The sequence below is a fragment of the Cetorhinus maximus genome, chromosome 22 (assembly GCF_964194155.1).
Source record: "Cetorhinus maximus chromosome 22, sCetMax3.hap1.1, whole genome shotgun sequence".
Lineage (NCBI taxonomy): Eukaryota > Metazoa > Chordata > Chondrichthyes > Lamniformes > Cetorhinidae > Cetorhinus > Cetorhinus maximus.
The window spans coordinates 50,912,207-50,937,145 of record NC_135900.1 but is presented as its reverse complement, the minus strand read 5'-3'; the positions used below and the strand labels follow the sequence as shown (position 1 = coordinate 50,937,145).

General features: G+C 41.6%; 1 protein-coding gene across 3 annotated transcripts in view; it reads right to left on the bottom strand.

The window, feature by feature from the left end:
- Positions 1-662: 662 nt before the first annotated feature.
- LOC144696691 (protein FAM118A-like) overlaps positions 663-24,939 on the bottom strand; it is a 75,131-nt gene continuing 50,854 nt past the window's right edge. For all 3 annotated transcript variants that reach the window (XR_013580226.1, XM_078568293.1, XM_078568294.1), the window contains 3 exons: positions 18,837-18,872; positions 16,662-16,742; positions 663-1,303 (listed from right to left, as the gene is read on the bottom strand). Coding sequence is in view for 2 of the 3 variants with exons in the window: in XM_078568293.1 (XP_078424419.1) it covers positions 1,281-1,303; positions 16,662-16,742; positions 18,837-18,872 (140 nt within the window). In the remaining variant the exon portion in view is untranslated. The remainder of the gene's footprint in view (positions 1,304-16,661; positions 16,743-18,836; positions 18,873-24,939) is intronic.

The following is a 24,939-nucleotide window of genomic DNA, read 5'->3' as shown; positions in this document are numbered from 1 at the left end:
AAAAGGTGGTGGTGAGCTGCCTTCTTGAACCGCTGCAGTCCATAATGCACCCACAATGCTGTAAGGAAGGGAGTTCCAGGATTTTGACCCAGTGACAGTGATGGAACAGCGATATAGTTCCAAGTCAGGATGGTCAATAGCTTGGAGGGTAACTTCCAAGTGGTGTTGTTCCCATGTATCTGCTGCCCTTGTCCTTCTAGATGGTGGTGGTTGTGGGTTTGGAAGGTGCTGCCTAAGAAGCCTTGGTGAGTTTCTGCAGTGCATTTTGTAGATGGCACGCACGCTGCTCCCACTGTTCGTCAGTGGTGGAGGGAGAGGATGTTTGTGGAAGGGGTGCCAAACAAGCAGTTTGCTTTGTCTTCTTCAAAATAGTCCCATCAGATCCTTTACATCCACCTGAGCCAAAATGGGACCTTGGTTTAACATCTCATCCTAAAGACAGCACTGCCGACAATGCAGCACTCCCTCAGTACTGCACTGGCGTGTCAGCTTTGATTTTTGTACTCAAGCCCTGGAGTGGGACTTGAACTGGGTACATACAGTAAAGAAAAGCAATAGTCTGATTTCCTCTCCCTAAAAAATATATACATGAATTACATTTATGTGCACTTAAAAAAAAGTTCTGCATTCAAAGAATAAGCAAGACCATATTAAAGGCCAGGTATTTTTCAAACTTTTATGCACAATTTACAAGCTGCTTCCCATTTTACAAGTTTACACTTTAAACTCTGATGAGCAGAACAGAATAGTATGCCAGATTTCTTCACATTCGCTCCTTTCTGCTTTCAACCAGAATATACAATTCAAATAGGGCAAGCTGCCTCCCTCTCACCTAATGATTGTAACCATAGCTCTAACATGGAAATGCCAAGCTTCCCTCAATTATTCCATATTACGTTAAACAAATGATTTTCAGTGAAGAACAAAGCAGCCAACATTTATACATCTAAAATTGTTATTTTAGTAAAAACATGAAAATCAAAACGAACATGTGCTGTATCTGAATGTTTTCTCACCAAGTCCCTCTTGGTAAAAGAGCAGCAATGTCCAGACTTTGTTTCCTGAAGCATCACAATAAATAGTTAAGTCCATGAAGGCAGGAGAACCACTGATTTGCATTTAATGGTGTAACAACTGCTCAACAGTTACAATGTACAGTTCTACGGAGTTACCAAATCAACTTGTGCTGATACGAATAAAAGTTTTCAGTCCCTTTTCGATGCATCCAACATCATGAAGTGGGATATGGCACTTTGGTGAAGGTGCTTTACTTGGACAATTTATGGTCCTCCAAAATCTGTATCTGTAATGAAATTTAATTTCGAACATTTATTTCTTCATTCTGAAATTTTTGTTGAGTCTTCCTGTTCTTTCATATCTTTTTCTCCTTTTCATTCAAGATTCTCATTTCTACATTTTATTGTTCCTGCAGTTCAGTTCCCTTTCATTTGTCATTGCCATTTTACTGTTTTTTTTTTAGTTATAGCATCTTTTTTCAAGCTTCCTCAAGATCTCAGTAGGTAAATTCATCAACTGGCTTGCTAATAAACTGTGGATACCAATAAGGCTCATATTAATCCATGGTGTCAAAGTGTTATTGAGGTAATGGCCCAAACCTTGTGTTCAGGGTCAGAACCCCTATTTCTGACCTCGATCAGACAAAATACACACTTACCTTCTTCTGATTTTTCAGGGCAATTTTCTGATGGAGGATCCTGCAGAGCTCAGTCAGTGCAGGAAACTTCGAAAGAGCAGCAGAGGGAATCTGCGCAGAAGCCACACGCCCTTTTTATGGCACTAGCTGCCACACTCTGCTAAGGGTTTAAATGTCCCAAAGTTTCCTTGAAAAACTACGGCGAGAAGGTAAGTGTGTAAGGGAGGGTAGGATGGGTGAGTGGATCGGGTGGGTGAGGTAAGTGGTTAAAGGTATAGAGTGGGTAAGGTGAGGCATGTGGGTAAAGGGGTAGAGTGGTGCAGTCGGTCGGGGGGAATAGCCAAGCAGTGGGGGCTAATCAGGTCCATTCAGGAAGAGTAGTCAGAGAGTTGGAGGGGGGAGGGACAGGAGAGAAGAGTCGGGTGGTTGGGGCTAGTGTCATGAACACTTTAGTCACAGAAAATGGTTAATCTTCATGGACTGAAAACATTCTGGAAGAATTTGTGTTTTTAAAATACATTGTTCCTTAAAAGGGCTAATGCAGGACTCATTGCTATTCCTGGAAAGACATCCTTTTACTTGAAAAGGTAATTAAGCAGTTTTAAAGAAGCTGGAAACCTCTTGACCCTGGTGAATTGGGTACAAAGGTAGTTTGGTAGTTTTGGTAGTTTATGGCTCTGAAAAAAAAACATGCCTGGAAAACTGTGGTTAAAAGTTGGTTTTGGTTTTGCGATAAGGAGAAGGAGCAGCTGCTTGTGAAAAGGAGACAGCAGCTTTTTCTGCAGTCCAGAGCCAGAAGTGAATATAAACTGCTCCTAAGTTGCTCTACATGCTGGGGTTGAGTACCTGCAAGTGTTCCTTGAGCCTGCCTGAAAAACAGCGCAAGAGTCATCAATTGTTTTGCAGATCAGCGCTGAAAGAACGACTGTATAACCTAAATGCTATTTCAAGGACTCCATCGTCTTTGCTTTTCCCCTGAACCACTGACATGAATCTTTGGAGAATTCCTCTATTTTTATTTTTTTTGTGTGTGTGTGCATATGTGTGTGTGCATGCATGCATGCATGCGTGTGAGAGGGAGAGAGAGAGACTTTTGGTATCGCAAAAGAGTATTCAGTACTCTCTCATATTTCATACTGTATGTTGATAGGCTTTGTCTTTCTATTTGACAAGACTGGTGTTATAATAAATCAATAAGTTTGTTGTTGATTGAAAGAAACCTGGTTAAAGTCTCTTTCATCCTGGGTAACAGTAACAAAGGTAAACAGTTTGCTGAGTGAATCAAACTTTTAAACTAACAGTGCACGCTGTAGAGGAGTGGGGCTAGTCAAACTGTGCACTCCTCCCATCCCAGTTGTAACATAGACTGAGGGCTCTTGTGGGACTTGAAACGCAGAGAGATGATTGGACACTGAATACTAATCATTGGTAAAGAATAAAAGGACAGGTAAAAGGTAAACCAAAATGGCTTTGGAATTTGCTAAGACTTTTCTAAAGATGGAAGATTTATCCCTGACTGGTTTACAAAAAGAAACCAAGGCTCAGCTAATGGAATTGGCGGAAAAGTTGAAGTTAGAATTAACCGTAGAAAGCAGACATAATTGTGGTAATAGCGCAGCATTTGAAATTGGAAGGGATACCAGAGAGACCACATTCTCCAGGGAGTGAGTCAGTTGAGTTAGCTAGGACCCAGTAGCGAATTAAGCATCTTGAACAGGAAACAGAATTGGAATTGAAAAGGCTTGAGAGAGAGGAAAAAGATAAATAAAGAGCGTTTAAGAAGCTGGAACTGGAATCTCAGGCAAGGAAGAGGGATAAAGAAAGAGAGGCAAAGGAGAGAGAAAGGGAATGAGAGCTTAAAAGGGTGACATTAAAAGAAGAGGCCTCAGATGATGAGGAAAGTTATGATTTCGAAAAAACTAGCCCCAACCTAACCCCCAGTGGGGAGATGTTTAAATTTGTGCAAGCCCTTCCAAAGAAAGGGATGTAGAGACATTCTTTATTTCATTTGAGAAGGTAGCTAAGCAAATGAAGTGGCCAAAAGAAATCTGGACATTGCTTCTACAGAGTAGGTTGGTGGATGCAGCTCATCAGGTTTATGCTTCACTTTCAGAAGAGGTTTCTATGGATTATGATGCAGTAAATATGGCTATTGTTGGTGCGCATGAGTTGGTCCCCTAGGTATGCAGGCAGAAATTCCAAAACATAAGGAAAGAGCCTGGCCAGACCTATATTGAATGATTGGGTAAAGCAAAGTAATTTTGACTGTTGGATAGCAGGTGCTAAAGGTAAAGACAACGTATGAAGCTCTTGGGGAAATAATTCTCCAGGGATAATTTAAAAATTCACTCCCTCATGTAGTTAGAACCCATGTTGATGACCAGAGGCAGCGGAGATGGCTGACGATTATGAACTGGTCCATAAATCTAAACCCTTCTTCCGTTACCCCTATAAACCCAAGAAAGATAGAAGATAGAAAAGTGAAAAGAAGGCAAGTAGCCAGAGAAGAAAAGGGATAGCTTGGAATTCGTCAGAAACTCTTTCTCATACCAGAAAAGAAGGTGTTGAAGGTGTAAGTGACATTTGAAGGACCAAGTGTTTCCACTGTAACAAGGTGGGACACATTTGTGCAGATTGCTGGAAGTTCCATAGGAAATCCATGGGACTTATTGGGATACATAAGGGTGATTCAGCAGAAAGAGCCCTGACAGAAAATACACAGATCAAGTTGTAGCATAAAATGCAATCAAACCAGCACCCTTAATTCCTATACCAGTTTTTGAGGCAACATTTAGTTTGGTGTTAGTAGACTGTGTGGGCAATGAAAGCAGGACACCAGTATATCCTTAATGTTATGGATATGACAACTCAATTTCCAGAGGCCATCCCTTTAAGAACAAATATAGCTCAAGTAGTGGTACAGAAGTTAACCCAATTTTTTACTCGATATGAATTACAAGTGGCGATCCAGTCAGGTCAAAGTTCCAATTTTATATTTACAATTTTTCAAAACATAGTGAATAGTTTGGGTATAAAACAGTTAAAACCCACAGGATATCATCCACAACACAGGGCACTTTAGAGAGGTACCCATTAAACTCTCAAAACAACAATTAAAGCACGTTGTCATGAATATCTCCATGATTGGGACAAAAGACTGGATTTTCTTTTATTTGCTACCCGAGATTCACCAACTGAATCTCCTGGTTTTAGGCCTTTTGAATTAATTTATGGACATGAGCTAGGAAGCCCTCTGAAATTAATCGAAGAAAAGTTTTTAGGACAGAGGGACGAATCGCCTTTGTTAGGGTATGTGTCCATGTTCCAGGAATGACTCATAATACTGGCGAGGTCAGGTCGGGAGTCAGTGGTGGGGCCAGGCATTGGGTGTTGGGGGCTAGTCAGGTCGAGTCCAGCGGGGGGGCTGTAGTTCGGTGTCAGATGGTGGCGACTTGTCATGTCAGAGGGAGTTGGGGGGGTCAAGGGGGAGTGGTTGAAGGGTCCGGCAGGGGTTGGAGAGTCCAGGGAGTCAGTGTGAGTTGGAGGATCAGTGGGAGGGGGTGCAGGCAGGGGGTAGGCGGGGAGTCAGAGGGGATCAGCGTGTCATTGTGGAGGGGTGGGGGAGGGGGGGTTCAGTTCTTTACTTATCCAGATATCAGACTAGGTTTTAATCTGTCTAACGTTTCCTGGGTAGTTACCCAGTTAAGTAAGTCGGAACTATCCAAAGTCTCCAACTCTGACTCAGAGTTGGAAACTTAATCAGAGGGTCTTAGGTAGCAGGGTAATCGCCCGTCAAAAGTTCAAACCTCTCAGGCAATTCCCATGGAGTCACTGCACTGGGACCTCAGAGGGGTCCCACAGCACATCTTGGGGGGTATATATGGTCTCTGACTATCTGGAGACTGCAAGATCTGGGCCTATGTTCCTGATGATCAAATGTATGCAGTTATTTCCCAAATCATACTCTTGAATTCTGGGAATCTGTAGTCCATCCATTTTCACACTGCTTCTTCTGGCAGAAAGCTGAGCAGGGCCGACCAGACTTCCCTGTCCTTAGCCACAGATTCTAGCTCCTCATGGGGAATTCCCAGGCGTTCCCAGGCCAGCCGAGAGGTGTAATCCCTCCAACTTGTCCTGGGTCGGCCTTGAGGTATCTATTCAGTAGGCCATGTCTGGTACAGCTCCAGCAAGAGCCTACCAGAGGGCATCATTATCATATGTCCGAACCACCTCAACTAGCCCCTCTCGATCCAGTGGAGCAGCGTTCTACTCCAAGGCTCTCCCAGGTTGCCGAATTCGTCACCCTGTCCTGGAGAGTACACCCAGAAACCCTGCGGAGAAACCTCATTTCCGCCACTTGAAGCTGTAGTGCAATGCACATATCATAGAATTCTAGAAAATCAGAAGGGTTTACACCGAATCCCAGAAAATCACCTCCACAGACTTTGCAGATAAACCAACCAATGGTTGGCACGACAAATATCATAAAACTTTCTTCCATCAAGCCTGAAAGGTAAAACAGGAACAGCAGCATAGAGGTAATGTTACTGGGCTAGAAGTTTGTTATACCAATTTTTGGTATGTCAGGTGCTCTCCTGCACTTATTGAACCAGGTGTAGTTCCTTGGCTTGATGATAATGATATGCCAGGCTATGAGGTGACAAAATGTGGCTGAATACAATTCTGCTACTGATAGCTGTGTCTCCTGGATACCCAATTTTAATCTGCTAGATCTCTTCTGAATCCATCCGATGTAGCATAGTGATAGTGCCACTAAACATATTGGAAGTTGTCCTCAGTGTGAAGACTGAACTTTGTCGCCAGAAGAACTGTGCTATGTTCACTCCTAAAAATACTGTCGTAGACAGATGCATCTGCGACAGGTAGATTAGTGAGGGCTAGGTCAAGTAGGCTTGCGTTGGTTCTCTCACCACCTGCTGCAGGCCCAGTTTGGCAGATATGTCCTTCAGGATTTGACCAGTTTGACTAATAGTGGTGCTCCTGGTATTTAAATGTAACAATGTAAATGCATACATCGTCCATCCTAGCTGGTGGGCAAAGGTTTTGTTCATTTTCTGCGGAGTGTTTACTGGCTGTTACTTATGGTGCTGCCTCTGCTGCTGTTTAATTGCAGCTGGGGAAAATGCAAACAGAAGCCTCCCGTGGGCAAGGAACACGACTATCATGTCGCACCAGAAGATCTAGAGGTACAGCTACAGTCAGACTTGGAAAGAGAGGGAGATGGAGCAGTTGTGGTGCAGCCCACATTGGCCACAGAAACAACCCAGCTCAATGGCCACCTTCTGCGCTGTAACAATTCTGTGATTCTGTGACTAGTGACAGTCATCCCAGCTATCACACTAAATGATTTAACTAAGCCAAGTTTGCTCTTGTAATTATAAGTCACATTTGAAATTTGTTTCAACATTGGGATAGTTAAAGCCATAGATAGGGAAAGAATTTTCACAAGATTGTCTGCCAGGATGAGAGCAAGCACCAACATTGAGGAGACCACCTTCCAGGCACAGCAAGTAATTAGGAAAGCTAATAGAATGTTAACGCTTGTTAAGAGGGGAATTAAGTACAAAGTAGAGTGGTTATGCTTCAGTTACACAGGAGAGGTGTCAGCTGTGGCTCAGTTCATAGCACCCTTGCCTTTGAATCAGAGGGTTGTGGGTTCATGTCCCACTCCTGGAAACCAAGAACTGTGATTGTACTTGAAAGAGTTGCAATCTGTGACTGTTGATAACTTGAAAGAGTTTCAGTTATACAGGGCATTTGTGAGACCACATCTGGAGTACTGTGTACAATATTGGTCTCCTTATTTAAGGAAGGATATAAATGCATTGGAAGCAGTTCAGAGAAGGTTTACTAGGCTAACACTTAGAATGGGAGGGTTGTCTTATGAGGAAATGTTGGACAAGCTAGGCTTGTATCCACTGGAGTTTAGAAGAGTACTAGGCGACTTAATTGAAACATAAAATCCTGAGGGGTCTTGACGGGGTAGATGTGGAAAGGATGTTTCCTCTTGTGGGAGAATCTAGAACTAGGGGTCACTTTTAAAAATAAGGCATTATCTACTTAGGACAGAGATGAGGAGAAATCTTTTCTGGGGGTGGTGAGTCTTTGGAACTTTTCCTCAAAAGGCAGTGGAAGCAGAGTCTTTGAACATTTTTAAGGGCGAGCTAAATAGATTCTCATAAGCAAGGTGAAAGGTTATCGGGGCAGATGGGAATGTGGAATTGAGGTTGCAATCAGATCTGCCATGATCTTATTGAATGGTGGAGCAGGCTCGAGGGGCTGAGTGGCCTACTCCTGCTTCTAATTTGCATGTTCATATGTATGTTAGTGCGGTGAAGGATATTGAAATCCCCTGCCCAGAATACATTCTGTACCCTTGCTACCCATGGTGCTTCTTCCAAAAGCTGTAGGAGGGCAGCAGTGGTCACCTGTGGTAGGTTTCCTTGCCCATGTCTGTTCTGATGCTGAGACTTCATGGGATCTGGAGTTAATGCTGAGTATACCACTGTGCCACCAGCTCTGGTGGGATTGTGATGGAGAAATCTGGGAGGTTGGCTGAAAGGCATGATCCAGTGAGAAAGGTTGTCTGGCTGCGGCACTTGACTAGTCTGTGGGACAGCTCTCCCTATTTTGGCATAAGTCCCCAGATGGTGGTGAGGAGGACTTTGCAGAGTCAACTGGGCAGAGTCTGCTTTTGTCATTTCTGGTGCCTAGGTCGATGCCAGGTTGTCAGTCTGGTTTTAGTCTTATTCAACATTTCAGTAATGATTTGGGTGTAACTGAGTGGCTTTCTAGGCCATTTCAGATAGTTGTTAAGAGTCAACCACATTGCTCTGGATCTGGAGTCACATGGAGGCCAGACCAGTACAGCAGATTTGCTTCCCTGAAGCCCATCTGGTTCAGTAACGACAATCCTATAATTTCATGATCATCATGTGCTAACATGCATCGATGCTTACTCAGCAATAATCTCCTCACCAATACTCAGTTTGGGTTCCATCACTGCCACACAGTTCCAGACCTTTTACAGCCCGAAACAGGGACAAAAGAACTGAATTCAAAAGGTGAGCTGAGAATGACTGCCCTTGATATCAAGGCAGAATTTGACCAAGTGTGGTATCAAGGAGCCCCAGCAAAACTGAAGTTAATGGGAATCAGATGGAAAACTCTCCACTGGTTGGAGTCATACCTAACACATAGGAATATGATTGTGGTTGTTGCAGGCCAATCATATCAGTCCCATGACATTGCTGCAAGAGCACCTCATGATTGTGCCCTAGGCTCAACCATTTTCAGATGCTTCATCAATGACTTTCCTTCCATCATAACGTCAGAAGTAGGGATGTTCACTGATGATTGCACAATGTTCAGCACCATTCCTGACTCCACAGATGAGTGGCAAATAACATTCACACCATACAAGTGCCAGACAATGACTATCCCCAAACAGAGAAGAATCCAACCACCTCCTTTTGACATTCAACGTTATAGTCGCTGAATCCCCCTCTGTCAACATCCTGGGGGCTTCCATTGACCAGAAACTGAACTGGACCAGCCATACAAACGCTGTGCCTACAAAAGCAGGTCAGAGGCTGGGAATTCTGCAGCAAGTAACTCACCTCTTGACTCTGTCGACAAAGCACGTGTCAACAGTGCAATGGAATTCTCTACACTTGCCTGGATGAACGCAGCTCTGGCAACACTCAAGAAGGTTGACACAATGCAGCACAAATAAGCCCTCTTGATCGGCACCCCATGCACCACCTTAAAATGTTCTCTCCCTCCATCACCGGAACACAGTGGCAACAGTGTGTACAAGATGCACTGCAGCAATGCGCCAAGCCCCTTTGACAGCATCTACCAAACCTGTGACCTCTATCATTTAGAAGAACAGGACAACAGGGATGTGGGGACATCACCACTGTAAGTTCAACTCCAAGCCACATACCATCCTGACTTAGAGCTCTAACGCTTTTGCTTCACTGACACGGGGTAAAAATCCTAGAACTCTCAGTCATTCAATATGATCATGGCCGATCTGATAGTGGCCTTAACTCCATTTTCCTGCTTTCTCCCCTATAACCCTTGACAATTGTTGATCGAAAATCTGTCTAACTCAGCCTTGAATATATTCAATGAGCTAGCCTCCACTGCTCTCTAGGGAAGGAAATTCAAGAGACAAACAACCCTTGAAGAAATTTCTCCACATCTCAGTCTTAAATGGGAGACCCTAAATCTGAAACTGCGTCCCCTAGTTCTAGATTCCCCTACAAAAGGAATCACCCTCTCAGCATCCACCTTGTCAAGTCCTGTCAGGATCTTACGTTTCAATAAGATCACCTCTCATTCTTCCAAACTCCAATGAGTATAGGCCCAACCTGCTCAACCTTTCCTTATAAGACAACCACTTCATTCCAGGAAACAACATTCTCTGAATGCTTCCAGTGCAAACATATCCCTCCTTAAATAAGGAGACCAAAACTGTACACAATACTGTCGGTGTGGTCTTACCAATGCCTGATAGTTATAGCAAGGCTTACCTACTTTAATACTGCATCCCCCTTGGAGAAGCTTTTACTGTCTGTTTTTATATTTGTTGCGAGTGTTTGTTCATACTCCAGTTTCTCCCTCTTGATTATTTTTTTTAGTCCTCCTTTGCTGGTTTCTAAAATTTTCCCAACCTTCTGGGTTACCACTAATCTTTGCAGCGTGGTATATCTTTTCTTTCAATTTCACACTGCCCTTAACTTCTTTAGTTGGCCACAGATGATGCATCCTTCTCATAAAGTCTTTAGAACCATAGGAAAGTTAGTGCAGAAAGAGGCCATTCAGCCCATCATGTCTGCACCAGTTAAAAAGAAAAAAAAGAAACTAGCCACTCATTGTAATCTCACTTTCTAGCAGCTTGTCCATAGCCTTGCAGGTTACAGCACTTCAGATGTAGATCCAGGTGCCTTTTAAATGAGTTGAGTTTTTCAGCCTCAAAGGCCAACTTAGGCAGTGAATTCCAGATGCCCGGCACCCTCTGGGTGAAAAAAGGATTTTCCTCATGTCCCCGCCAATCCTTCTACCAATTATCTTAAATCTATGCCCCCGGTAATTCACCCCTCAGCTAGGGGAAACAAGTCTTTCCTGTCTACCCTATCTAGGCCCCTCATAATTTTGTAAACCACAATTAGGTCACCCCTTAGCCTCCTCCTAAGGAAAACAACCCAGGCCTATCCCATCTCTCCTCATAGCTGCAATTTTCAAGCCCTGGCAATATTCCCATAAATCTCCTCTGCACTCTCTCCAGAGCAAATATGTAATATGGTGACCAAAGCTGTACACAAAATTCCAGCAAGACCATGCTGAATATCCCCCTGATTAATCCATGCCTTTCTAAGTGACAGTTTACCCTATCACTCAGAATTGTTTCCAATAATTTGCCCACCACCGAAGTCAGACTGACTTGCCTATAATTTTCTGGCCTAGCCCTCGCACCCAATTTAAATAATGGTACAACGTTCACAGACCTCCAATCCTCTGGGGCCTCGCCTGTATCAAGTGAGGACTGGAAAATGATCCTCAGAGTATCTGCTATTTCCTCCCCGGCTTCCTTCAACAGCCTGAGGTACAATCCATCTGGCCCTGGTGATTTATCCACCTTTAAAGATGGCAGTCCCTCCAGTACTACTTCTCTCACTATGCTTATTGTAGCTAATATTTCACACTCCTCCTCTTCAACTAGAATGTCTGCATCATACCCCTCCTTAGTGAAGACAGAGACAAAGTATTTATTGAGAACCCTGCATCTTCTGCATCAACCCACAAGTTACCATGTACATCTCTGATAGGCCCTACCTTTTCCTTAGTTATTCTCTTGCTCTTTCTTAATGGAATATATCTTTATTGGGAGTTACAAATTATCTCCTTAAATGTCCTCCACTGTTTCTCTACCGCATTGTCTTTTAACCCATTTCCCCAATCCATTTTAGCCAACTTTGTCTTCATATCCATGTAATTGCCTTTATTTAAGTTTAAGACACTAACTTTAGACCCACAGTTCTCATCCTCAAACTGAATGTGAAGTTCTATCATGTTACGATCATTCTTACCTCGTAAGACTGATATGGTGATAATTGGCCAGATTAGACTAGTTTTGTCTTTTGTGCACAAGACAAAACCTGGGTAATGTTCCACTTTGTTGGGTAGATGCCAGTGTTGTAGCTGTACTGGAACAACTTGGCTAAAGTGCATGGCCAGCTCTAGTACACAAGTCTTCAGTACTACAAGCTGGAATGTTTTCAGGACTCATAACCCTTGCTATATCCTATGTGGTCAGCTATCTCTTTGATATAGAAACATAGAAAATAGAAGCAGGGGTAGATCATTGAGCCCTTAGAGCCTCCTCAGCCATTATATATGATCATGGCTGATCCTCTATCTCAACGCCATTCTCCCGCTCTCTCCCTGTACCCCTTGATGCCTTTAGAGTTTAGAAATCTAAATTTCCTTCTCAAATATATTCAGTAACTTGGCCTCCACAGCCCTCTGTGGTAGGGAATTCCACAGGTTCACCATCCTCTGAGTGAAGAAGTTTCTCCTCTTCTCAGTCCTAAATGGCCTACCCCGTATCCTGAGATTGTGACCCCTGGTTCTGGACCCCCAGCCAGAAGAAACATCATCCCTGCATCCAATCTTGTCCAGCCCTGTCAGAATGTTATACATTTCAATGAGATTGCCTCTCATTCTTCTAAACTCCAGTGAATACAGGCCTAGTCGGCCCAATCTCTCCTCAAATGACAATCCTGCCATCCCAGGAATCAGTCTGGTGAACCTTTGCTGTACTCCCTCTATGGCAAGCATATCCTTTCTTAGGTAAGGAGACGAAAACTGCGCACAGTTTTCCAGGTGTAGTCTCACCAAGGTCCTGTATAGCTTCAGTAAGACATCCTTGCTCCTGTACTCAAGTCCTCTTGCAATGAAGGCCAACATACCATTTGCCTTCTTAACTGGCTGCTGCACCTGCATGCCTGCTTTCAGTGATTGGCGTACAAGGACACCTAGGTCCCTTTGCACATCAACATTTCCCAATTTATCACCATTAAAATAATACTCTGCCATTCTATTTCTCCTACCAAAGTGGATAGCTTCACACTTATCCACATTATACTGCATGTCACATTTTTGCCCACTCACTCAACTTGTCTAAATCGCCTTAAAGCCTCTTAACATCCTCCTCACCACTCACATTCCCACTTCGTTTTGTGTCATCGGCAAACTTGGAAATATTACATTTGGTCCCCTCACCCAAATCATTGATATATATATTGTGAATCTTGGGGCCCAAGCACTGATCCCTGCAGTACCCCACCAGTCACCACCTGCCATTCCAGAAAAGACCCATTTATTCCTACTCTCTTGTTTCCTGTCTGCTAACCAATTCTTAATCCATGCCAATGTTACCCCCAATCCCATTTGCTTTAATTTTACATACTAATCTCTTATGCGGGACTTTATCAAAAACTTTCTGAAAATCCAAATACACTACTCCCACTGGTTCGCCTTTATCTATTCTGCTAGTTACATCCTGAAAAAACTCCAGTAGGTTTGTCAAACATGATTTCCCTTTCATACATCCATGTTGACTTTGTCTAATCCCATTGATATTTTCTAAGTGTACTGTTATCACATCCTTCACAATCGACGCTAGCATTTTCCCTACGAATGAGATTAGGCTAACCAGTCCGTAATTCGCTGTTTTTTCCCTCCTTTTTTAAATAATGGGGTAACATTTGCCACCCTCCAATCTGCCGGGACTGTTCCAGAATCTACAGACTTTTGAAAGATGACAACCAATGCATCCACTATTTCCATGGCTATCTCCTTTAGTACCCTCGGATGTAGGTTATCAGGCCCTGGGAGTTTATCGGCTTTAAGTCCCATTAATTTCTCCAGCACTGTTTTTTTAGTATTACTAATTTCCTTCAATTCCTCCTCTCACTAGACCCTCAATTCCCTAGTATTTTTGGGAAACTATTTGTGTCCTATGTGAAGACAAAACTAAAGTAGTTGTTGAACTGCTCTGCCATTTCCTTGTTCTCTATTATAAATTCTTCCATCTCGGACTGTAATAGACATACATTTGTATTCACAAATCTTTTTCTTCTTATATACTCATAGAAGCTTTTAAAGTCTGCTTTTATTGCTTGCAAATTTACTCTTATACTCTATTTTTCCCCTCTTAGTTAATTTCTTGGTTCTCCTTTGCTGAATTCTAAATTGCTCCCAATCCTCAGGCTTGCTACTTTTTCCAGCAACTTTACATGACTCCTCTTTGGATCTAATACTATCTTCAATTGTTTTTGTTAGTCATGGTTGGGCCACTTTTCCAATTGTGTTTTTGCGCCAGAAAGGAATATGTAATTGTTGCAATGGATACATTCGTTCTTTAAATATTAGCCATTGCCTATCCACCATCATGCCTTTTAATGAAGTTTCTCAATCTATCTTAGCCAACTCACGCCTCATACCTTCGTAGTTTCCTTTGTGTAGATTTAGGACTCTAGTTTCAGATTGGACTGCTTCACTTTCCAAGCTAAGGATGAATTCTATCATGTTCTGGTCACTGTTCCCTAATGGGCCCCGCAGAACAAGATTATTAATTAATCCCTTTTCATTGCACAAAACGAAATCTAGGATAGCCTGTTCCCTAGTTGGTTCCTCGAAGTACTGGCCTAAAAAAAAAACCATCTCATACACACTCCAGGAATTCATCCGCCACAGCATTATTGCAAATTTGGTTTATCACATGGAGTGAATCAAATTGGCTTTAGTGATGCTGGAGATCTCAGGGTAAGCCCAGTTAGATCATCCACTCGGCACTTCTGGCTGAAGATAGCTACAAATGCTTCAGCCTTTCACTGAGGTGGGGATGATTGTGCAGCCTTCGCTTCCCATTATTTGTTCAATTGTCCACCACTATTCACAACCAAATGTCACAGGACTGCTGAGCTTTGATCTGATCCACTGATCATGGGATAGCTTTGCTTTGTATATAACTTGCTGCTTCCACTGTTTAGCATGCATGTAGTCCTGTGTTACAGCGTTAGCAGGTTAACATCTCATTTTCAAGTATACTTGGTGCTGCTCCTGGAATGTGCCCTGCACTCCTCATTGAACCAGGGTTGATCCCCTGACTTGATGATAAAGGTCAATTGAGGGATATGTAGGCCGCTTGGTTACAAATTGTGGTGAAATGCAATTCTTCTGCTGTTGATGGCCCACAGCACCACATACACTGACAGCATCCAGCTCTAGCTCACCACCACCTCTTTCAACCCCTCCATTTTCTCTCATTTGTAGGCTGCTTGTCCGAAACCCAGTACTGAATGAGCAGAATTTGCCTCCAATTAAATATCATGAAGACTAAAGTCATTATTTCCAGTCCTTGTGACAAATTCTAATCCCTAGCAACTGACATTCTTCCTGGAAACTGTCCAAGACTGAACCAGACTTTTCGCAACCTTCGTGTCATATTTTCCCCCGTGATGAGCTTCTGACCACACATCCACAGCATCAGCAAGATTGCCCGCTTCCACCAACGTAACATTGCCAAACACCACCCTATCTCAGCTCATCTGCTGCTGTAATCCTCATCCATGCTTCTGTTATTCCTAAACTTGGCTATTCCAATGCAATCCTGACTGGCCTCCCACATTCTACTCTCCATAAACAAGGTCATCCAAAACTCTGCTGCCAATGTCCGAACTCACACCAAGTCCCATTCACCCATCAACCCATGTTCATGATCTGCACTGGTTCTGGGTTGAGCAACGTACAACTTTAAAATTTTCATCTTTGTTTGCAACTCTCTCCATGGCCCTCCCTATCTCTGTAGTCTGTTCCAGTCTCACAGCTCTCAGAAATAACTATGCCATTCTAACCCTGGCCTCTTGAGCATCCCCAATTGTAATTGTTCCACCACTGGTGGCCAAGCTTTCAACTGCCTAAACTCTGTGATTCCTTTCCTAAAGCTCCTTGCCTCTCTATCCAACTTTAAAATGCTCCTTAAAACTTAACTCCTTGATCAAATGTTTGGTTATCTACCCAAATATCTAAATGGCTATGTTAATTTTTTTGTTTTGCAACACACCTGTGAAGTGTTTCGAGACTTATTAATACATTTAAAGGTGTATTTAATTTCAATTTGTTGTTGTTGTATGCTGTTGTTTCTGGACCTGGCTTCACCATGTTAACCCTGAATGATCGCTGTGCATTTGGTCAAATAAATCAAAATTTGCCCTTGCTTCAGTCTTGTTGGAAATTTAAATTTTCCTTATTCACAACATTGATTAAAAAAAAATTCAAAAATTAAGTGAACTAAAAATATAGACAAATTTAACGGGGACAAGCAAATAATTGAAATGGGTTTCCAAAGTGCCTGTTAGTCATGACATCTTAGTTTCCTCCTTCAAGCTGGCTGTTAGAGAAGTAAACAAAACATTTGTTCCAACTGCATAAATTCTGGCTGTAAATTTGATGCAATATATAGGGGCATATAATACAATATCAGAGGTGAAAAATTTGTTTTACTTTGATGTGGGATGTATCAATTTAACGATGATCAGTGAAGCATTAACAAGCATCTCTACCACAAAAGTAGTAAGGGAAATTTATTTCCATGATTTTCAGTGCTGCTGAGTTCTCCATTTCAAGCGCAGCTCAGATATTAATTCCAACCTGCCCTTCTCCATCAGTCAGACGGACAGAAGTTGGTGGAGGTGGGGGTTGGGGGGGCTGACAGTGGGGAAGCAAATAGAGATCATTTTTTTAAACAAGGAAAAAAATATACTGTGCCATTCTTCCATGTCTCTTGGAACACTTGTTTAGAGCAGGTTTTGCTCTGTGTCTAGTTTCAAATATAGCCTGCAGCAGTTGGGTCCAAAGGATAGCGGGGCTCAAATAACGAAAAGGTTCTAAGGTATCTTTGTTATAAATGTACCATTTGCTTTTCGGATCCTTTTTTGAGTTACATCACCATTTTCTTCTTGTTTCCGCTTTGCACAATCTGAACAAGAAGTTCCTGCAACAAATCAAGGTATAAACGCTAAGCAACTATTGCACAATTATCTCCAAGGAAAAGTTACAATATATGAGTTCTAGGCTATTGATGACTATGCTGAAATTTTAAAAATGCGAGAATAAAGCTGAAGTTTCTCCTCTCTCCATATGATCCCATGCATTACACGCACATCTATAATTAATCCAAAGGCTATGGCAAAAATCACAGGAAAAAAGGCTCGAAAGTCAGTGACTTAAATAAATAGCATGCATTTAAAAAGAATAACACTAAACTTAAGAGGACAATTTCTTTCCTCCTCACTCCCTTCCCCCAAGGTGAGTACTCTTAATTCCTACCTAAAGTTTGCTGTGTTGATACAATAAGGATTTTATCATGCAACCACTATAGAATGCAAAAAATGCAAGCAACAATAATTACCTCCCTAAGAGTAGGATATCATTCACTGGAAATCACATTGAATGCCCGTAACGTTTTCCTGACTTTTTCTCTCTGCGACCCCCCGCAAAAATATTATAGACCAATGCACTCTCTAATTATTTAGTCAGATTTAAAATAAATTGCCAGATCAAACAAATCTGCATTTGGTCCCAAAAGCAACTTATTTCTGGTTCTTCATTTTAAGTTATTTAAGAAAAGCCAGCTTCAATTTTAACTAGCTGTTTCATGACTGAAAATATAGGAATTTCCTGATTTTGTTACATGTGTATGGGACATCCAAATGTAAATAATCAACTGGGTTATATGGAAAATTAGTCATTTCAGATGACATCTTGCATCTCAATTTCCTATCCATTTTCAGCAATCCCACCACCTTTTGTGTTCCCCCACTTTCAATCCAAAGTCTTGCACTGCATACAAAATAACATTTGTCTTTATTTGATCAATATTGCTACAGGGGGCTCCTCTGAACTTGTCTCTCGTTCCTTCCAAATGCAAATATATTTCCACATAGATCCTGTCTGCCCACCCCCCACTACAAACCCAGCGTTGGGAATTTATCTCGCATAATCTGCTATTAAACTCACACTTTACCAGAACCTCAATAAAGAAAACTCCACACTTCTTTTTTCTATCTTCAATGATTTAGAACACAAATGATAAAACAACAAACAATCCCATCATTACTTTTCGATCTATTTTTTTCAGCATTGGCCACGTCCTGTGTTGTGGGAACAGCAACAGTACTGGTTTATGATAAAACTATGTTAAAATTTCTTCCTTACTTTGACAAGGAGGAAACAAACACATGGCAAATAACAATTGTAATGAAAAGTTTTCAACTTTCACTGCACGCAGTGTGTGTTCAACAAGAATGAATACAAATTATAAAAATACCTGAAAAAACTCAGCAGGTCTGGCAGCATCTGCGGAGAGGAACACAGTTAACATTTCGAGTCCGAATGACCCTTCAACAGAACTAAGACAGAAGGGTCATTCGGACTCGAAACATTAACTGTGTTCCTCTCCACAGATGCTGCCAGACCTGCTGAGTTTTTCCAGGTATTTTTGTTTTTGTTTTGGATTTCCAGCATCCGCAGTTTTTTGCTTTTATATATATGAATACAAATTATATTCATCTTGGAATAATTAAATATTTTCCATTTATAATCTCCTCCACACCAAGTTCCACATTTCACTGAGAGGACCTGTCGTCCCTCAATTCCATTTTAAATGCATAGCTGACCTGTAAATCTAGTATTATTTTAATAACTTTGGAGTTCATCATATTTAAGACAGAGATGAGGAGAATTTTTTTCGCTGAGGGTTGGGTGTCTTTGGAACTCTCTTCCTCAAAAGGCAGTGGAAGCAGAGTCTTTGAATATTTTTAGAGCTAGATAGATTCTTGATTAACAAGGGGGTGAAAGGTTATCGGGGGTAGGCAGGAATGTGGGGTTGAGGTTACAATCAGATCAGCCATGATCTTACTGAAGGGGGGAGCAGGTTCAAGGGGCTGAGTAGCCTACTCCTGCTCCTAATTCCTATGTTCGTAGTTTTATGAAGATATCCAATTACCTCAGTATATCAAAGACGGTTATCTTAAGATTACAAGGGTGGCAGAGACAAGTGCAGTCGTCCTATTACATATTATCTTACCTAGTAATAGACTTGTACTATCTGCAGAAGAGCCATCTAAAAAATAAAGCAGTGTTAATGAATAAATAAACCAGTTTTTGATGCAGGCATATCAAGCATTCCGTACAACATTCAACTAACTGCAGGGCAGAGGAAATATTATGTTTTATTGTAACTATGGGAACAGTGCATCAGATCATTCACTTAGAAGATTGATTTACCACATGCATTGGAAGAGAGCAGATACTCAATTCTACATCCTTAATCAGTCAGTCAGTATTGGTTAAGTTAATTCTTAATGTCACAAATTTTTCTTTGGTCAGTTTTCATGGCATCACAAAGCAAGAATAAACTGCATATTTTCCTTTCACAATTTTTCATTAAGAAATTTCTGAAAGACCAAAAACAAAATTTTCAAATTTGAAGATAAACTAGTTTGTCAAAAAATGATACTTCTATTTATTGATGAATTGCACCCGTAATCACATTAAGTAGGCAAGCTAACATTCCAACTTTGAAATTAAGTAAATGCTGGAAACATACAATACAAATAGAAAATTCCTGGAAATGCACAGGTCAATCTGGAGAACAGGTTGATCAATGCTGCAGGATGGGTCCTTCTTCCAATTTGGGAAACAGTTCTTCTTGAATGATAACTATATAGATACACATTCTCCGATCATAATGATTCAGTTCTCTTAACCATACAGCTACCAATGCTTGGGTTCTTGTGTTTGACCAGATCCAAAACTACAAATTTGTTCCACCCTTTAAGACAGCTCTTGAGAGCAAAGCATTTGTTTAATGCAAGATGCACATTTTACTGAATCTCAAGTAACAACATAAAATGTAATATGAGAAGGCTGCTGCATAATTCCAATACTTTTAGCATCAGGTCAACATGAATACTTGGAAAACACCTGGCTTTTCCACTAAGGGGTGTAGTAGGATAGTGGTTGTGTTCCTAAAGTGGCCTTGATGAATGGCCCAGAGATGAGAGTCAAAATCCCACATTGTAGCTGAATCAATTAAATGAATCTGGAGTCAAAATAGTTTCATGGTCACCATTACTAATATCAGCTTGTTATAAAAACACACCTAGCTCATTAATTTCTTTAGGGAAGTGAACCTGCTGTCCTCTAAACTTCCCTCTGAAATTGCCAAGCAAGCCATTTACTTGTTTTCAAGAAGGCAGCTCACTGTCACCTTCGAGAGCAATTAAGGATAGGCAGTCAATGCTGGCCTTGCCAGCAACGCTTGCGTCCCATGAACGAATGAATAAAAAGTGGTTAAGGGTTGTTTAAATACAATAGGCTTGATTTTCTCTTGCAAACTGCCCATTATAGAGTCATTAATTGGGCAGCCAGTACATAAAATCCAGCCATTGAGCTTAAACAACTTTAAAACCAACAAACAGCTAGATTGTCCTAAAAACCCATCAAGTTCACTAATATCCTTTAGAGCTGGAAATCTGCCATCGTTGCTTGATCTAGTCTACATGTGACTCCAGACCCACACCAATGCAGTTGACTCTTACCTGCCCTCTGAAATGGCCCAACAAGCCTGTGTAGAAGCCTTACAAATAAGCCCAATAAGAGTGAAACCTGACGGACCACCCAGCACCAATCTCGGCACCGGAATCCACAAAAGCACACCCAGCACAGTCGATCCTGCAGAGTCCTCACTAACATTTTAGAACATGTGCCAACATTGAGAGAACTGTCCCACAGATTAGGCAAGTAACAGCCCAACATGATCAATGTCACAGGATTACACCTTTCAGCTAATGTCCAAACTCCATCATCACCATGATGGAGTTCTGTCCTGTCCCACTATGCTGCCAATTATGGTGGGTATAGAGTCAGCAGTGTGTGGCATCAGGCCAAACATGGGCAAAGAAACCGCATGGCAATTACTACCAACTGTTCTCCTTCAGCTGAGTCAGTACCCCTCTATCTTGAACACCACTTGAAAGAGTCATTGAGGATGTATTCTGGGAAGGAGGCTTCAATATCTGTTATTCAAGAGTGGCTCAGTAGCACCACCACTGATCAAGCTGACCGAATTTTGAAGGACATATTGCCAGACTGGGCTTGCAGCAAATGGTGAGAACACCAACATGAGGCAACAACCTACTTGACCTTATCCTCACCCATCTACCTGTTGCAGGTACATCTATCCATGACAGTATCTGTAGGACCACTTAATAGTTACTGTGATCCCCAGGGATACCAACAAACCAAAAGAACCAAATTTATTGAATGGCCCCAAAGAAAAAACAAATAGACAAGATTTCACTTGTTATCACTTTCACATTATCTATCAAAAATCAACATAAAGTAAACATGAATTAAGAGACAAATCACAGCCAATATATATTACAATTTACACAGTAAGTAGCAGATACAACAAAGATAGATTTTACAGATTTACTGGACAGTATGCCCGCTCAGCATGTATGGCACCCAAAGTCCTTCAAAGCTCTGAACTTCCTCAGAAAGAATTCCAGGCCTTTTTATTCAAAAATGTAAACACCGATTCTCATCTGACAGCAGCTTCTAATAAACCAGATTTCCATGGGCATGGCCTTCACCAAAATGATACACTTCCCAGAACCTCCTTAGCTCTGCACAAGATAGTCTTGATAGCATGGATTCACCAACACTATCTTTTTCCGAACCCTTAGTGACAACCCTATGCACTGTACAGCCATATCTGGGCAGCCAATGACTTTAAGTAACAGAAATAGCTGCAGCAACCCAGGGACTTATCTATTGCCAGCTCCTAGATTCAGCCTTTTTGTCTTCTTCGGCTTGCCTATACTGCACTATTGGGGAATCTGAGTTAGGATAGCTGTCTTTTATCTGGTTTCAACCAGTTCCAGTTTCCCTAGAAATCTGAAGATTGAATTTCACCTTCAGTCAGGGTATGACTCATGTTATGATATGGCAAGTGTATCTGTCATGCTGACCAAATCCCAGAGGGAAACTTGGCCACGCGATCACAACACTTTTGCAATTTGTATTTACTACGAGAAGGTTTGTGCACTGAAGTCCAAAGTAACAAGTTCACTACCTCCTTTAGAGATTTTAAACACACCTTTTTCAGACAACAGTCCAAATAGATTCTTAGTCTATAAAACATCCAGCAATATTACCACAAGCACCCACTGTTGCTTTAAGGGAGGTATTTCACAGCTTCTTTCTCCCTCTCACTTGCCAAGGGAACTGCAAAGGTTCTTAACAAAACTTTGGTTACAGGAACAGGATTGTCACTGAGGTTTCGGAAAAAGAAAACATTAAACATACACAAGATTACAGTTACACAGTTATTTAGTCTTATAACAGCTTCCAAAATATTTCTACTTAATAGACTCCCAACTACACACCCCTTTCAGACAACAGTCCAAGTAGATTCTTAATCTATAAAACATCCAGCAATATTACCACAAGCACCCACTGTTGCTATAAAGGAGGTATTTCACAGCTTCTTTCTCCCTCTCACTCGACAAGGGAACTGCAAAGGTTTTTAACAAAACCTTGGTTACTGGAACAGCAAACTTCTCCAGGGTAGCTGGAGGCTTTTTCCCCACAGGTCTGTTTTATACAGTGCACCTTTCAAGATTTCACATGGCCACTCCTCATAACAGCTTTCCATCTTTCTTTAAACATATTTTCTCCCTTTTGATCTGTAAATCCCATTGTTTCCAACTTGCTTTGGAAGTTACTTTTCTAAGAAAATAAAAATATTTCATGTTGTCATTATGGCCAACTTTCAGGAAAAATAAACTTAATAACTTTTCCTTATTTATCTTGCCAGTTGTAATCATCTTATAGTGTCCCTTTGCAAATCAAACTTATCTAAAAGTGAAAATTCCATTCACACTGTATCTGCTGCAACTTAATCCTAGCTTACCCATCTCCATTTCAAATGCCTATTTTATACCTAACCCCTTTACATGATTCCAACACTGCAGTCTGACTGTCTGCAGTTTAATTAAACGAGACACATGCACACACAAACATACATACACACACAACACAGCCCCCACAAGCCTGCTTTAAAGTATCCCACAGTAATATTAGGAAAAATTTATCTTTCTTTTACATGCAAAAGAAAAACAAGCTTTGAAACCACACTTACTCTCCATCCCACTTTGGAAAAAGAAAGCTTTACCATATTAAAGTTTGTTTTGCAATAGTTTCAAAATACAGCAAGTTACTAACATCATAGACATTTTAACAAAAAGCTTTTTACATACTGTCCAGGTAACTTTTTTTGTCATATTCTACAATTATATATATCCAATTTATAGAATCATAAGCACTTTACCAATAACAAAACCAAGTAAATGTGCCGATTAAGGTTAGCAGGATTCACACATCATAGAATTATTACAACTCAAGGGCCTTCCTTCTCTCCTACAATCCTCCTTTAAACTCTTGATTGAGCATCAGCAATTACACTGTGCATGTGCATGTAAATAGTTATAACATCACACTCCCACAAAACAGCTTGTGGTTCTTTATTCTCAACTTTTCCAGGAACACAATTGAGTTGTGTGCTGCACAGACTAGTACTTCCCCCTGACTGTTGGTTGTATGCACCTCAAAGTGTTGATAAGCCAGGACAAGATTTAAAGCCTTTCGCAAATTTCAAGTACTTTCTTTGATGCTTATTGAGCTTCCTAGAGAAGCAGCTAACTGGTCATTTTAGCATTATCATCTTGGAGCAGCACTGCTCCTATCCCTACATCACGATAGCCAATAGCTACCTGAATGGCTTACTAAAATCTGGGGCTGCAAGAACTCTCTCATTTATCAAGACAGCCTTTAACTTTTCAAAAGCTGTCTAGCATGCCCCTGACCATTCTAACTTCATGTTTCGCTTCAAAATATTTGTCAATGGGGTGACTACTGCACTGAAATTAGACAAATTTCTTGTAGAACCCACACCCAGAAATTAGAGCACTTCTTTGTCTTGGGTACCGGAAAGTCCATTATTACCTGAACTTGATCCTCTCACAGCAACACCTGACCATGACCCCACTATATGTCCTAGATAAGTGACCTTGACAAGCTCATTCTTTGCCTGGTTTATGACAAGGTTAGCTTTGGTCAGCCTGTCAAACAGAGCTCTCAAGTGCCTGACATCATAACTCCAAAGTATCACTGTACACCTAAAGGTCATCAATGTACATGACACAAGTCTTTTCTTAGGCCATCTCATGTGATCGAGGAAGACATGCCTCCACTCTGTTTCAATGGGTTCTGAAATGGCTGATAAGTCCAATGCGCAAACTGGAGGCTGCACATGTGGGGGCAGGTGGTGCATGGAGGGTCAGGTAGATGAGTTGTTGGGAAGACTTTGCACTCCCTATGACACCTTGACTTCACCTCTCCCTGTTCCCAACTAAGTTAATCAATGTGTTTGGTGCTTTGCCGAATGAACCTTCCCCATTTTGACTGATCACAAGTCAAGGACTCCTTTAAGCTGGCAAGGGTGTTCGACCTCTGAGAACATCCTTCAAGCATTTCTGTTATCCAACTGGGAGTCTCCTGGCATAACAGAGTTCAAAGTAGAGTAGTCACTTTGGAATGACATGTCCTACCACCAGAGTTGGTATTAAGTGCTTAGCAGCTCACTCGATGCTGGATAAGTTGGCTTGGAAGAGGATGCTGCTGTTGGACCACTTTCTTGCCACCAGATGAGGAGGATCTTGCGATGGCACCATTGGTGGTCCTTCTCCAGTGCTTTGGAGGTGCCTGTCCAAGTCTCTGTAGCATATAGGAGCAGTAAACCATGACCTTAGTCTTAGCTGCCATTAGAAATTTGTCACCACACTCCACCTACTATACAGTGACATACAAGCCTCACCAAGAGAACCACCATCAACCTCATCTCAGTGAAGAGAGTAAAACAAGGCTGTGGCATCGCACCAGTCCCGTTCTCCATCTTCCTCGCTGCATTACTGCCCATCATCTCCAGAAAATTACCCACAACTATGGAGATAATTTACAGGCACTAAGCTGTTCAACCTACACCATTTTCAATCCAAAACCAAATTCAGTCCAACTTCAGTCATTGAGCTCCAGTTTGCAGATGATGCTTGTGTGTGCGCTCA